The sequence below is a fragment of the Nerophis lumbriciformis genome, linkage group LG03 (assembly GCF_033978685.3).
Source record: "Nerophis lumbriciformis linkage group LG03, RoL_Nlum_v2.1, whole genome shotgun sequence".
In the NCBI taxonomy this organism is placed as follows: domain Eukaryota; kingdom Metazoa; phylum Chordata; class Actinopteri; order Syngnathiformes; family Syngnathidae; genus Nerophis; species Nerophis lumbriciformis.
The window spans coordinates 72,402,501-72,417,477 of NC_084550.2; the positions used below are offsets into that span (position 1 = coordinate 72,402,501).

Sequence of the window (14,977 nt, forward strand, 5' to 3'; positions counted from 1 at the left end):
GGACCATAGCCTGGAATTCCGGAGGCATAAGTCCAGGTGAGGGCTCCCAGCCGGAACGGGCTGTGAAGGGTGTAGGTCCGAGAGAATCTTGTTTCTCATAGTATACCTCAAGTTTGACACGTCTGTGGTAGCGCTGGAGGTCAAATTGAAGTTGATGATGCCAGTCGCTACTGAGATTAGTGGAAGGAATGAAGTTGAGGCCCTTATTGAGGAGGGAGATTTGTAAGGGGGTTGGCGTGAAATTATGGGCCAAATTTATCACGTTCTTATTACCCCCCCGAGCGATCGGGATTATGGGGATGCCAAGTTTAAAAAGTCAAGCCAGTGCTTGAGCATCAACTTGGCCGTGTCCCGAGTCCAGTGGACCAGGTCGGGTTGGGTCTCAAAGTCCCGGCTGTCGAGAGCCGGGATGTGAGCATAATTGTTCCTGATTAAACTATTCAGCCGCCCGAGGTTGTCTTTCTGCTCAACGGGCAAAGCGGCCGAATAGTTAATCAGGGGGATTAGCACTCGGGCCCGTGGGAAGGTAGCCACGGCCATCCTGAGTGCCCCTTGGAGCTGCTTAATAGCGGTCTCCTTAACTTTCTGCTCACGATGGTTGATCCCAAAGGCTAGAACCAACACTTCAACCGGTGCAGCAATTACGGTCTTGCGTAGGATGGCCTCCGCGTGTCTAAAACTGGCGCCCGGGTAACTGTCGATCTGAAGGTCGTCGACGTAAAAAGGTGGTAGGTGGGACAGATTGGAGTCGCCGATCACCAAGAATTTCTTGTTGGCCGACAACTTCCAATCCATCATCCTCCTACTCGAGACCATGTGTCTAGTGGGTCTACGGGGGGAGGCACTAGTCGTATCCTCTACCAACTCGACACATTCTGGAATAGACAGGTGTTGTGGAGTGTCTGGGACGGAAGGCCTCTTGTGTGGCTTCCTTTTTAGTGCCCCAGGGAACAAATGTGCCCAATCGGGGGACTCCTGAGGAAGCATCTCCTGAGGGGGCGTCTCCTGAGGAGGCGTCCGCTGCAAGGGTGAGTCCTCATAGTCCACCATAGGAGCCCCGGAAAGTGTGGGCCCCCGTGGTGAAAATTCACCCTGTGGTGCCGTCTCATCTGCCGTCCCAGGCTGGAGAGGGGACCAGTCGGGGGTCCCGGAAGAGTAACGAGGGGACATCACCGAAGAAAGCCCCCGCTCCTGTTCTTCATCCCGAAAGTCGATCAGGAGAGGCGAGGAGGCCGTGGGTCCCCCTGGTGAGTCATCGTCGTCCTCTGTATGGGTGGGGGTGTCCTGGGTTTGATCCGCCCCGGAGCTTGTGGACCCACGTGGTGAGTCATCGTCGTCCTCGGTCTGAGTGGGGGTCTCCTGTGTGTCTTGTCTTGCAGGTGATCCCAGAGGAAGCCTCCTGCGAGATGCAGGAATAAGCTGGGTGGGCGGAGCCTCGCCGAGGGTGTCCTGGGCAGGCCCGCTGTCCGTGGCCCGGGGCTGTGTCACCCTCTGCTCCTTGGGTGGTTCCGGTCGACGAGGAAGGAAGATCGGGGCAACCCGTGCTGGAGGGATTGCATCCCGATCCACCTCAGGAGACCAATCTGGAGCCACGGCGTCGGTGCTGGTAGCCACCGAGACCCGGGCGACGACCCGAGCCGGAGGGCTGCTAGCCCGTACCACCCCAGGAGCCCCGTCAGGGCCCGTAGGGTCAGTATGGGTGCCCACCGATACCCGGGTGGCGGTCTGGACCGGCAAGGACTGGGCCGGGCGTACCACCTCCGCGTTGACAGGGGGGTCGGCGAAGGCCGCGACGATCAGAGCCTCGGCCTTCCCGAGGGTGTCCCCCATCAGTCTGCGTCCCAGATGTTTCTTGGCCCATGTAGAGGCCAGCTGAAAAGCGGGTCTCCAAACCTCGTCAATAAAACTGGTTATCTTGTCCAATTCCACTTGTAGAGTGTTTTTATAATGGTCTCTTAAAACCTCAACCGTCGTTAATGCCCAAGTCCTGGCATTGCACCTGATAAGCGTCTCAACGTCAGGGTTGGAGACCGCTGGTTTGATCATGGTGGCAAGCGTCTCTTCCATTTTTATTATGGACTGGGGGTGAGTGTCTTTTGTAACATTATTCAAATGATGTGTTATTTTGATAATATTATAAAAACACTGTGCTTTTAAATTCCCCTCCATGGACGTTGTGGAGTTGTCAGGGGGTGCAGTCCTCCGAGAAGCGTCCTGACGCTTCTTGCGTGTCTTCTTGGGACGGGGAGGATTGCGGGGACGTCTTTGAGGCCAATGTTCAGGTAAAAAATAGTCCTGAGAATAATGTCTGGGAGGCCTAGAGTCCATGTCTCTACTGGTATTACGGGAGCGCCCATTCCTCCTGGAAGCATCCCGGCGTTTCCTCCGTGTCCCCCTGGGGGGAGGAGGATAGCGGGGACGTCTTTGAGGGGAATATTGTGGCCTAAAGTACTCCTGAGAGTGCTGTCTTGAAGGCACAAAATTCCTATTTTGGCGTGTGTTTCTCCTATAATTCCACTGAGGGGCGCTGCGGCGCTCCTCTGAGTGTAGATCATTAAAATGGCGGCGTGTCTGCGGGTAGGGGCGACGCGGATAGGAATCCTGCCGTCCCCGTGCTACATCCGCATAAGACCTCTGGGGCCGCTGCTCATCCCACTGAGAAAAATATTCCTCCTGGTCATAATGACAACGTTCATCATCCTGGGCGAGCCACTCTGAAGGCGCAGCCTGACGTCGCCGTGCGCGTCTTCGCCCCGACCTGACCGGAAGCCAGTCGTATTCGGACCCATCCGACATATTGCAAAATTATTTTAATATGTCGCTGGTGTGGATGATGTAAAAAACTGGTTGGCGAAAAAAGGTTTGTTCGCTTTATAAAAATAAATTGTCTTTATCCGTTTCCTTTGTGAAAAAGAGAGAACGGAATGCTCGGAGGCGGGACTTCCGCCGAGGTCAAGATAATCACTTCCGGTTGATGGCTGGCTGCATAAACGGTGAGATACGCTTTTTTGTTCAAAAATATGCTGTATCTCGCGCTAATGAGCCACCGGAATATCTCGTGAGTAAAAATAGCACATGTAGTATCAAAAATAGGCTGTTTATTTACAGAAAATAGCGACTAGTGGAACGAAAGCGTCGCGCCGCGACCAGGCCTTCAACTGGACACGGCAAGTAAACAAATACAAGAAAAATACTACAATGTGTCAGAAAAATATGAAAAAAGTAGAAAATGTATATTTACATGAAACGAGTCAGATGGCAACGTTTCGGTAAGATACCTTCATCAGGCCTGACTCGTTTGTAGAGTATTAGCAGGTTAGCACGGCAGGTAGGCTAAAGTCAACCTTTTATCCTTGCAGTGAAAACAGGTATTGCAGGAGAAAGGTGTTAATAGCAATATAACATTTAAATGAAGGGGTGGGGTCCACGTCAAACACAAGTTGGCCTTCAAAATAGAAGTCTTGACCACAACACAAGTGTAAAAAGAAGACAACAGTGACCCTCTGAAGCCCCAGGATGCTACTGCAAAATCCTGTCTGCTAAAACAATAACATGAAATGATAGACATTGTTATTGTTATATGATATATAATATAATACAATGTAATATGGTATAAATATTATATAATATATTATAATAAATATATATGTATATATATATATATATATATATATATATAATAATAGACAAACACTAGTACATTCAAATAGAAATAATACAGAAAGTACCCTGGATGTGTGACCTAGGGCTTCAGTATTAAACAGAGAGTTGGGAGAGGATATTCCCAGTAGGCTCCCCTTAGTGTAATGCTCTGAATGTACGTATGTGTACCGTACCCGAGGTTAGGGTTAGGGTTAGGGTTAGGGTTAGGGTTAGGTTTTAGGATTGGGGTTGGGGTAGGTTTTAGGTATATATTCCCTGTTACCTCCCCTTAATATGATGCTCCGATTGTATCCCATCCCCAAGTGAGTATATTTAATGCGTTTTCTGTCTGTTTTGGCAGGTCCAGGAGGGCGAGCGAGGGAGAGTGAGAGCCGTAAGAGGATTGGAGGCACTGGCTGGTTAGGTTTGGGGGTAGGTTTTAGGTAAGGAGAAGGGAATGGTTAGGGTTAGGGAAGAGGGGGGGTGGGGGGTATGGGAAAAATAAAGAAGGGAAAAACGGGAATGTGCACTGTCCGTCACAATCCAACGGGCTCACACTCACACCTCATTTAGGCCCCCTGGATGTCTGGTGCCCAATTTGGAGATCCAAAGGAGCTCCGCCCGGTGGCGTTGGGCGAGGCTCCATTTGGGATCCGTCTCTACGACAGTCGCCCGGACGGAAGACCACCCGTGTCGGAGAAAATGCTGAACCAGGTGAGTGTTGGTATTTTTATGCCTAACGATGTTGTACTTGTGTTGGGCGAATCTCCTAGCTAAGGTATTGCCCGTCTCGCCCACGTACATATCGCCACATCGTTGGCACCGAATCACGTACACACAGTTCCGGGTGTGTCGGCCGCCACGGCACAACGGCTGGAAAACCTTGCGGTTGTGGGGGTTCACCAACCATTGTGAGTGGCGGACAAGGGTGTCCCTCCTAGTGGAGGGCGGGTCTCTCAGTGAGCTGACCCTGGCCCTGACCAACAGATCATTCAAGTTGGGGTTCTTACGGTAGGCCGGCACCACGTAGCGCCCCGGCAGCCTCCCGCTACTCTCCGCAAAGGTCCGGAAGTGGTCTTTGACCTTCTTGGCGACCCGCACGGCCGAGGGAGAGTAGGTGGTGATGAGAGGGATCATGTCGGTCCCAGGGGGAGGCCCCTTCGGGTCCAAGAAGACCCTCAACTGCCGTCGGAGGAAGGACCTGGAATAGCCCCTCCCCTTCAGGGCAGAAAAGAGGGTCCTCGAGGCCGTCAGGAAGTCCTCCCTTCTGGTGCAGACACGATGGAACCTCAACAATTGGGATTTCACCAACCCCGCGAAGGTATGCTTGGGGTGGAAGCTGCTTTTGAAGAGGAGCGCGTGGGTGTCGGTCTCCTTGAAGAACACCCTGATGTCCAAGTGTTGCGTGTCGGCAAAGTCGGGACCCTTGAATGTCGTGGTGTCCAAAAAGTCGACCGATGTGTTGCTCGTGGTCGACTTGATGGTGATATTTTTATTGTGAGTGTTCAGCGTGTTTAAGAACACGCTGAACTCCTCACTGGAATGGGTCCAGACACCCCAGATGTCATCCAGGTACCGGAAGTAGTGGAGAGGACGTTTTGGGCAGGCGGCCAAGGCAGAGGTCTCCCACTCTGCCATAAAAATGTTGGCATACGCCGGTGCAAATTTCTTGCCCATAGCAGTGCCCTTAATTTGGAGGTAGAAACGACCGTCAAACTCAAAGTCGTTTCTCCTCAAATTAATGTCGAGGAGCTGCAGGAGCTCCTTTTCGGGCCTGCTAACGTCGCGGTACCTGTAGAAGACATTTTTGACAGCCTGTATCCCCTCATTTATATCAATGTTTGTATACAGGCTGTCAATGTCGATGGTGAACAAAATGGCATCTGGGGGAATGCAGACCTTCTTGATTTTATCAATAAAATCATAGGTATCCCTGAGGTAGCTGTCGTGCAGAACGGACAACGGCGTCAGATAATGATCGATGAACGCCGCCGTTCTGTACGTCTCGCTGCCGCAGTCAGACACAATGGGTCGCCCCGGAGGAATCTCGTGGGGCTTGCTCCACTTGTCTGGCTCCTTGTGAATTTTAGGGAGCATGTAGAACCTGCGGGGGCGAGGATCCGGCTCCCCCATGAGATACCTATGTTGTTTAAAATTGATAAATTTTTTAAGTAGAAGATTATCCAGAATCTTTTCTACCATGGGAATAGTTTGCGGATAAATAGGTTCTGGCAGTGGTTTATAATACGTCATGTCACTCAACTGCCGAGAACCCTCCCATATGTATTGCGATCTGTCAAAAATGACAACAGCACTCCCCTTGTCGGCTGGTTTGATCACAATATGTTTGTTTGTTTTTAGACTATGAAGGGCCTCGACTTCTCCGCGTGTCAAATTGGGAGCGACCGCAGGTGCGCAACCCGAACCGGACATGGAGAGCCCGTCGGACCGGACCATAGCCTGGAATTCCGGAGGCATAAGTCCAGGTGAGGGCTCCCAGCCGGAACGGGCTGTGAAGGGTGTAGGTCCGAGAGAATCTTGTTTCTCATAGTATACCTCAAGTTTGACACGTCTGTGGTAGCGCTGGAGGTCAAATTGAAGTTGATGATGCCAGTCGCTACTGAGATTAGTGGAAGGAATGAAGTTGAGGCCCTTATTGAGGAGGGAGATTTGTAAGGGGGTTGGCGTGAAATTATGGGCCAAATTTATCACGTTCTTATTACCCCCCCGAGCGATCGGGATTATGGGGATGCCAAGTTTAAAAAGTCAAGCCAGTGCTTGAGCATCAACTTGGCCGTGTCCCGAGTCCAGTGGACCAGGTCGGGTTGGGTCTCAAAGTCCCGGCTGTCGAGAGCCGGGATGTGAGCATAATTGTTCCTGATTAAACTATTCAGCCGCCCGAGGTTGTCTTTCTGCTCAACGGGCAAAGCGGCCGAATAGTTAATCAGGGGGATTAGCACTCGGGCCCGTGGGAAGGTAGCCACGGCCATCCTGAGTGCCCCTTGGAGCTGCTTAATAGCGGTCTCCTTAACTTTCTGCTCACGATGGTTGATCCCAAAGGCTAGAACCAACACTTCAACCGGTGCAGCAATTACGGTCTTGCGTAGGATGGCCTCCGCGTGTCTAAAACTGGCGCCCGGGTAACTGTCGATCTGAAGGTCGTCGACGTAAAAAGGTGGTAGGTGGGACAGATTGGAGTCGCCGATCACCAAGAATTTCTTGTTGGCCGACAACTTCCAATCCATCATCCTCCTACTCGAGACCATGTGTCTAGTGGGTCTACGGGGGGAGGCACTAGTCGTATCCTCTACCAACTCGACACATTCTGGAATAGACAGGTGTTGTGGAGTGTCTGGGACGGAAGGCCTCTTGTGTGGCTTCCTTTTTAGTGCCCCAGGGAACAAATGTGCCCAATCGGGGGACTCCTGAGGAAGCATCTCCTGAGGGGGCGTCTCCTGAGGAGGCGTCCGCTGCAAGGGTGAGTCCTCATAGTCCACCATAGGAGCCCCGGAAAGTGTGGGCCCCCGTGGTGAAAATTCACCCTGTGGTGCCGTCTCATCTGCCGTCCCAGGCTGGAGAGGGGACCAGTCGGGGGTCCCGGAAGAGTAACGAGGGGACATCACCGAAGAAAGCCCCCGCTCCTGTTCTTCATCCCGAAAGTCGATCAGGAGAGGCGAGGAGGCCGTGGGTCCCCCTGGTGAGTCATCGTCGTCCTCTGTATGGGTGGGGGTGTCCTGGGTTTGATCCGCCCCGGAGCTTGTGGACCCACGTGGTGAGTCATCGTCGTCCTCGGTCTGAGTGGGGGTCTCCTGTGTGTCTTGTCTTGCAGGTGATCCCAGAGGAAGCCTCCTGCGAGATGCAGGAATAAGCTGGGTGGGCGGAGCCTCGCCGAGGGTGTCCTGGGCAGGCCCGCTGTCCGTGGCCCGGGGCTGTGTCACCCTCTGCTCCTTGGGTGGTTCCGGTCGACGAGGAAGGAAGATCGGGGCAACCCGTGCTGGAGGGATTGCATCCCGATCCACCTCAGGAGACCAATCTGGAGCCACGGCGTCGGTGCTGGTAGCCACCGAGACCCGGGCGACGACCCGAGCCGGAGGGCTGCTAGCCCGTACCACCCCAGGAGCCCCGTCAGGGCCCGTAGGGTCAGTATGGGTGCCCACCGATACCCGGGTGGCGGTCTGGACCGGCAAGGACTGGGCCGGGCGTACCACCTCCGCGTTGACAGGGGGGTCGGCGAAGGCCGCGACGATCAGAGCCTCGGCCTTCCCGAGGGTGTCCCCCATCAGTCTGCGTCCCAGATGTTTCTTGGCCCATGTAGAGGCCAGCTGAAAAGCGGGTCTCCAAACCTCGTCAATAAAACTGGTTATCTTGTCCAATTCCACTTGTAGAGTGTTTTTATAATGGTCTCTTAAAACCTCAACCGTCGTTAATGCCCAAGTCCTGGCATTGCACCTGATAAGCGTCTCAACGTCAGGGTTGGAGACCGCTGGTTTGATCATGGTGGCAAGCGTCTCTTCCATTTTTATTATGGACTGGGGGTGAGTGTCTTTTGTAACATTATTCAAATGATGTGTTATTTTGATAATATTATAAAAACACTGTGCTTTTAAATTCCCCTCCATGGACGTTGTGGAGTTGTCAGGGGGTGCAGTCCTCCGAGAAGCGTCCTGACGCTTCTTGCGTGTCTTCTTGGGACGGGGAGGATTGCGGGGACGTCTTTGAGGCCAATGTTCAGGTAAAAAATAGTCCTGAGAATAATGTCTGGGAGGCCTAGAGTCCATGTCTCTACTGGTATTACGGGAGCGCCCATTCCTCCTGGAAGCATCCCGGCGTTTCCTCCGTGTCCCCCTGGGGGGAGGAGGATAGCGGGGACGTCTTTGAGGGGAATATTGTGGCCTAAAGTACTCCTGAGAGTGCTGTCTTGAAGGCACAAAATTCCTATTTTGGCGTGTGTTTCTCCTATAATTCCACTGAGGGGCGCTGCGGCGCTCTTGATGTAGGTCATCAAAATGGCGGCGTGTCTGCGGGTAGGGGCGACGCGGATAGGAATCCTGCCGTCCCCGTGCTACATCCGCATAAGACCTCTGGGGCCGCTGCTCATCCCACTGAGAAAAATATTCCTCCTGGTCATAATGACAACGTTCATCATCCTGGGCGAGCCACTCTGAAGGCGCAGCCTGACGTCGCCGTGCGCGTCTTCGCCCCGACCTGACCGGAAGCCAGTCGTATTCGGACCCATCCGACATATTGCAAAATTATTTTAATATGTCGCTGGTGTGGATGATGTAAAAAACTGGTTGGCGAAAAAAGGTTTGTTCGCTTTATAAAAATAAATTGTCTTTATCCGTTTCCTTTGTGAAAAAGAGAGAACGGAATGCTCGGAGGCGGGACTTCCGCCGAGGTCAAGATAATCACTTCCGGTTGATGGCTGGCTGCATAAACGGTGAGATACGCTTTTTTGTTCAAAAATATGCTGTATCTCGCGCTAATGAGCCACCGGAATATCTCGTGAGTAAAAATAGCACATGTAGTATCAAAAATAGGCTGTTTATTTACAGAAAATAGCGACTAGTGGAACGAAAGCGTCGCGCCGCGACCAGGCCTTCAACTGGACACGGCAAGTAAACAAATACAAGAAAAATACTACAATGTGTCAGAAAAATATGAAAAAAGTAGAAAATGTATATTTACATGAAACGAGTCAGATGGCAACGTTTCGGTAAGATACCTTCATCAGGCCTGACTCGTTTGTAGAGTATTAGCAGGTTAGCACGGCAGGTAGGCTAAAGTCAACCTTTTATCCTTGCAGTGAAAACAGGTATTGCAGGAGAAAGGTGTTAATAGCAATATAACATTTAAATGAAGGGGTGGGGTCCACGTCAAACACAAGTTGGCCTTCAAAATAGAAGTCTTGACCACAACACAAGTGTAAAAAGAAGACAACAGTGACCCTCTGAAGCCCCAGGATGCTACTGCAAAATCCTGTCTGCTAAAACAATAACATGAAATGATAGACATTGTTATTGTTATATGATATATAATATAATACAATGTAATATGGTATAAATATTATATAATATATTATAATAAATATATATGTATATATATATATATATATATATATAATAATAGACAAACACTAGTACATTCAAATAGAAATAATACAGAAAGTACCCTGGATGTGTGACCTAGGGCTTCAGTATTAAACAGAGAGTTGGGAGAGGATATTCCCAGTAGGCTCCCCTTAGTGTAATGCTCTGAATGTACGTATGTGTACCGTACCCGAGGTTAGGGTTAGGGTTAGGGTTAGGGTTAGGGTTAGGGTTAGGGTTAGGTTTTAGGATTGGGGTTGGGGTAGGTTTTAGGTATATATTCCCTGTTACCTCCCCTTGATATGATGCTCCGATTGTATCCCATCCCCAAGTGAGTATATTAATGCGTTTTCTATCTGTTTTGGCAGGTCCAGGAGGGCGAGCGAGGGAGAGTGAGAGCCGTAAGAGGATTGGAGGCACTGGCTGGTTAGGTTTGGGGGTAGGTTTTAGGTAAGGAGAAGGGAATGGTTAGGGTTAGGGAAGAGGGGGGGTGGGGGGTATGGGAAAAATAAAGAAGGGAAAAACGGGAATGTGCACTGTCCGTCACAATCCAACGGGCTCACACTCACACCTCATTTAGGCCCCCTGGATGTCTGGTGCCCAATTTGGAGATCCAAAGGAGCTCCGCCCGGTGGCGTTGGGCGAGGCTCCATTTGGGATCCGTCTCTACGACAGTCGCCCGGACGGAAGACCACCCGTGTCGGAGAAAATGCTGAACCAGGTGAGTGTTGGTATTTTTATGCCTAACGATGTTGTACTTGTGTTGGGCGAATCTCCTAGCTAAGGTATTGCCCGTCTCGCCCACGTACATATCGCCACATCGTTGGCACCGAATCACGTACACACAGTTCCGGGTGTGTCGGCCGCCACGGCACAACGGCTGGAAAACCTTGCGGTTGTGGGGGTTCACCAACCATTGTGAGTGGCGGACAAGGGTGTCCCTCCTAGTGGAGGGCGGGTCTCTCAGTGAGCTGACCCTGGCCCTGACCAACAGATCATTCAAGTTGGGGTTCTTACGGTAGGCCGGCACCACGTAGCGCCCCGGCAGCCTCCCGCTACTCTCCGCAAAGGTCCGGAAGTGGTCTTTGACCTTCTTGGCGACCCGCACGGCCGAGGGAGAGTAGGTGGTGATGAGAGGGATCATGTCGGTCCCAGGGGGAGGCCCCTTCGGGTCCAAGAAGACCCTCAACTGCCGTCGGAGGAAGGACCTGGAATAGCCCCTCCCCCTCAGGGCAGAAAAGAGGGTCCTCGAGGCCGTCAGGAAGTCCTCCCTTCTGGTGCAGACACGATGGAACCTCAACAATTGGGATTTCACCAACCCCGCGAAGGTATGCTTGGGGTGGAAGCTGCTTTTGAAGAGGAGCGCGTGGGTGTCGGTCTCCTTGAAGAACACCCTGATGTCCAAGTGTTGCGTGTCGGCAAAGTCGGGACCCTTGAATGTCGTGGTGTCCAAAAAGTCGACCGATGTGTTGCTCGTGGTCGACTTGATGGTGATATTTTTATTGTGAGTGTTCAGCGTGTTTAAGAACACGCTGAACTCCTCACTGGAATGGGTCCAGACACCCCAGATGTCATCCAGGTACCGGAAGTAGTGGAGAGGACGTTTTGGGCAGGCGGCCAAGGCAGAGGTCTCCCACTCTGCCATAAAAATGTTGGCATACGCCGGTGCAAATTTCTTGCCCATAGCAGTGCCCTTAATTTGGAGGTAGAAACGACCGTCAAACTCAAAGTCGTTTCTCCTCAAATTAATGTCGAGGAGCTGCAGGAGCTCCTTTTCGGGCCTGCTAACGTCGCGGTACCTGTAGAAGACATTTTTGACAGCCTGTATCCCCTCATTTATATCAATGTTTGTATACAGGCTGTCAATGTCGATGGTAAACAAAATGGCATCTGGGGGAATGCAGACCTTCTTGATTTTATCAATAAAATCATAGGTATCCCTGAGGTAGCTGTCGTGCAGAACGGACAGCGGCGTCAGATAATGATCGATGAACGCCGCCGTTCTGTACGTCTCGCTGCCGCAGTCAGACACAATGGGTCGCCCCGGAGGGATCTCGTGGGGCTTGCTCCACTTGTCTGGCTCCTTGTGAATTTTAGGGAGCATGTAGAACCTGCGGGGGCGAGGATCCGGCTCCCCCATGAGATACCTATGTTGTTTAAAATTGATAAATTTTTTAAGTAGAAGATTATCCAGAATCTTTTCTACCATGGGAATAGTTTGCGGATAAATAGGTTCCGGCAGTGGTTTATAATACGTCATGTCACTCAACTGCCGAGAACCCTCCCATATGTATTGCGATCTGTCAAAAATGACAACAGCACTCCCCTTGTCGGCTGGTTTGATCACAATATGTTTGTTTGTTTTTAGACTATGAAGGGCCTCGACTTCTCCGCGTGTCAAATTGGGAGCGACCGCAGGTGCGCAACCCGAACCGGACATGGAGAGCCCGTCGGACCGGACCATAGCCTGGAATTCCGGAGGCATAAGTCCAGGTGAGGGCTCCCAGCCGGAACGGGCTGTGAAGGGTGTGGGTCCGAGAGAATCTTGTTTCTCATAGTATACCTCAAGTTTGACACGTCTGTGGTAGCGCTGGAGGTCAAATTGAAGTTGATGATGCCAGTCGCTACTGAGATTAGTGGAAGGAATGAAGTTGAGGCCCTTATTGAGGAGGGAGATTTGTAAGGGGGTTGGCGTGAAATTATGGGCCAAATTTATCACGTTCTTATTACCCCCCCGAGCGATCGGGATTATGGGGATGCCAAGTTTAAAAAGTCAAGCCAGTGCTTGAGCATCAACTTGGCCGTGTCCCGAGTCCAGTGGACCAGGTCGGGTTGGGTCTCAAAGTCCCGGCTGTCGAGAGCCGGGATGTGAGCATAATTGTTGCTGATTAAACTATTCAGCCGCCCGAGGTTGTTTTTCTGCTCAACGGGCAAAGCGGCCGAATAGTTAATCAGGGGGATTAGCACTCGGGCCCGTGGGAAGGTAGCCACGGCCATCCTGAGTGCCCCTTGGAGCTGCTTAATAGCGGTCTCCTTAACTTTCTGCTCACGATGGTTGATCCCAAAGGCTAGAACCAACACTTCAACCGGTGCAGCAATTACGGTCTTGCGTAGGATGGCCTCCGCGTGTCTAAAACTGGCGCCCGGGTAACTGTCGATCTGAAGGTCGTCGACGTAAAAAGGTGGTAGGTGGGACAGATTGGAGTCGCCGATCACCAAGAATTTCTTGTTGGCCGACAACTTCCAATCCATCATCCTCCTACTCGAGACCATGTGTCTAGTGGGTCTACGGGGGGAGGCACTAGTCGTATCCTCTACCAACTCGACACATTCTGGAATTGACAGGTGTTGTGGAGTATCTGGGACGGAAGGCCTCTTGTGTGGCTTCCTTTTTAGTGCCCCAGGGAACAAATGTGCCCAATCGGGGGACTCCTGAGGAAGCATCTCCTGAGGGGGCGTCTCCTGAGGAGGCGTCCGCTGCAAGGGTGAGTCCTCATAGTCCACCATAGGAGCCCCGGAAAGTGTGGGCCCCCGTGGTGAAAATTCACCCTGTGGTGCCGTCTCATCTGCCGTCTCAGGCTGGAGAGGGGACCAGTCGGGGGTCGCGGAAGAGTAACGAGGGGACATCACCGAAGAAAGCCCCCGCTCCTGTTCTTCATCCCGAAAGTCGATCAGGAGAGGCGAGGAGGCCGTGGGTCCCCCTGGTGAGTCATCGTCGTCCTCTGTATGGGTGGGGGTGTCCTGGGTTTGATCCGCCCCGGAGCTTGTGGACCCACGTGGTGAGTCATCGTCGTCCTCGGTCTGAGTGGGGGTCTCCTGTGTGTCTTGTCTTGCAGGTGATCCCAGAGGAAGCCTCCTGCGAGATGCAGGAATAAGCTGGGTGGGCGGAGCCTCGCCGAGGGTGTCCTGGGCAGGCCCGCTGTCCGTGGCCCGGGGCTGTGTCACCCTCTGCTCCTTGGGTGGTTCCGGTCGACGAGGAAGGAAGATCGGGGCAACCCGTGCTGGAGGGATTGCATCCCGATCCACCTCAGGAGACCAATCTGGAGCCACGGCGTCGGTGCTGGTAGCCACCGAGACCCGGGCGACGACCCGAGCCGGAGGGCTGCTAGCCCGTACCACCCCAGGAGCCCCGTCAGGGCCCGTAGGGTCAGTATGGGTGCCCACCGATACCCGGGTGGCGGTCTGGACCGGCAAGGACTGGGCCGGGCGTACCACCTCCGCGTTGACAGGGGGGTCGGCGAAGGCCGCGACGATCAGAGCCTCGGCCTTCCCGAGGGTGTCCCCCATCAGTCTGCGTCCCAGATGTTTCTTGGCCCATGTAGAGGCCAGCTGAAAAGCGGGTCTCCAAACCTCGTCAATAAAACTGGTTATCTTGTCCAATTCCACTTGTAGAGTGTTTTTATAATGGTCTCTTAAAACCTCAACCGTCGTTAATGCCCAAGTCCTGGCATTGCACCTGATAAGCGTCTCAACGTCAGGGTTGGAGACCGCTGGTTTGATCATGGTGGCAAGCGTCTCTTCCATTTTTATTATGGACTGGGGGTGAGTGTCTTTTGTAACATTATTCAAATGATGTGTTATTTTGATAATATTATAAAAACACTGTGCTTTTAAATTCCCCTCCATGGACGTTGTGGAGTTGTCAGGGGGTGCAGTCCTCCGAGAAGCGTCCTGACGCTTCTTGCGTGTCTTCTTGGGACGGGGAGGATTGCGGGGACGTCTTTGAGGCCAATGTTCAGGTAAAAAATAGTCCTGAGAATAATGTCTGGGAGGCCTAGAGTCCATGTCTCTACTGGTATTACGGGAGCGCCCATTCCTCCTGGAAGCATCCCGGCGTTTCCTCCGTGTCCCCCTGGGGGGAGGAGGATAGCGGGGACGTCTTTGAGGGGAATATTGTGGCCTAAAGTACTCCTGAGAGTGCTGTCTTGAAGGCACAAAATTCCTATTTTGGCGTGTGTTTCTCCTATAATTCCACTGAGGGGCGCTGCGGCGCTCTTGATGTAGGTCATCAAAATGGCGGCGTGTCTGCGGGTAGGGGCGACGCGGATAGGAATCCTGCCGTCCCCGTGCTACATCCGCATAAGACCTCTGGGGCCGCTGCTCATCCCACTGAGAAAAATATTCCTCCTGGTCATAATGACAACGTTCATCATCCTGGGCGAGCCACTCTGAAGGCGCAGCCTGACGTCGCCGTGCGCGTCTTCGCCCCGACCTGACCGGAAGCCAGTCGTATTCGAAACCATCCG

General features: G+C 52.5%; 1 protein-coding gene and 1 long non-coding RNA gene across 2 annotated transcripts; both read left to right on the plus strand.

Annotated features, from left to right (window-relative positions):
• The first annotated feature begins 2,559 nt into the window (after positions 1–2,559).
• LOC140678603 (uncharacterized) lies at positions 2,560–14,111 on the plus strand. The gene is made up of 6 exons (XM_072912911.1): positions 2,560–2,577; positions 4,086–4,356; positions 10,312–10,452; positions 13,077–13,216; positions 13,310–13,435; positions 13,568–14,111. Exons 1-6 carry the CDS (start codon positions 2,560–2,562, stop codon positions 13,604–13,606), a joined length of 735 nt encoding a protein of 244 aa, XP_072769012.1. The 3' UTR covers positions 13,607–14,111.
• Positions 6,577–8,015, plus strand: LOC140678599 (uncharacterized). Its single transcript, XR_012050344.1, has 2 exons — positions 6,577–7,339; positions 7,472–8,015. It is a non-coding gene; the product is annotated as an uncharacterized lncRNA (long non-coding RNA).
• Positions 14,112–14,977: the final 866 nt, after the last annotated feature.

What these genes read in the sequence shown, in the direction of transcription:
- LOC140678603 (XM_072912911.1), top strand. An exon ending in CGGAGAAAATGCTGAACCAG is followed by an intron (nt 10,453 to 13,076) that starts GTGAGTGTTGGT and finishes TGGAATTGACAG; the next exon opens with GTGTTGTGGAGTATCTGGGA. An exon ending in GGAGGCCGTGGGTCCCCCTG is followed by an intron (nt 13,436 to 13,567) that starts GTGAGTCATCGT and finishes CTTGTCTTGCAG; the next exon opens with GTGATCCCAGAGGAAGCCTC.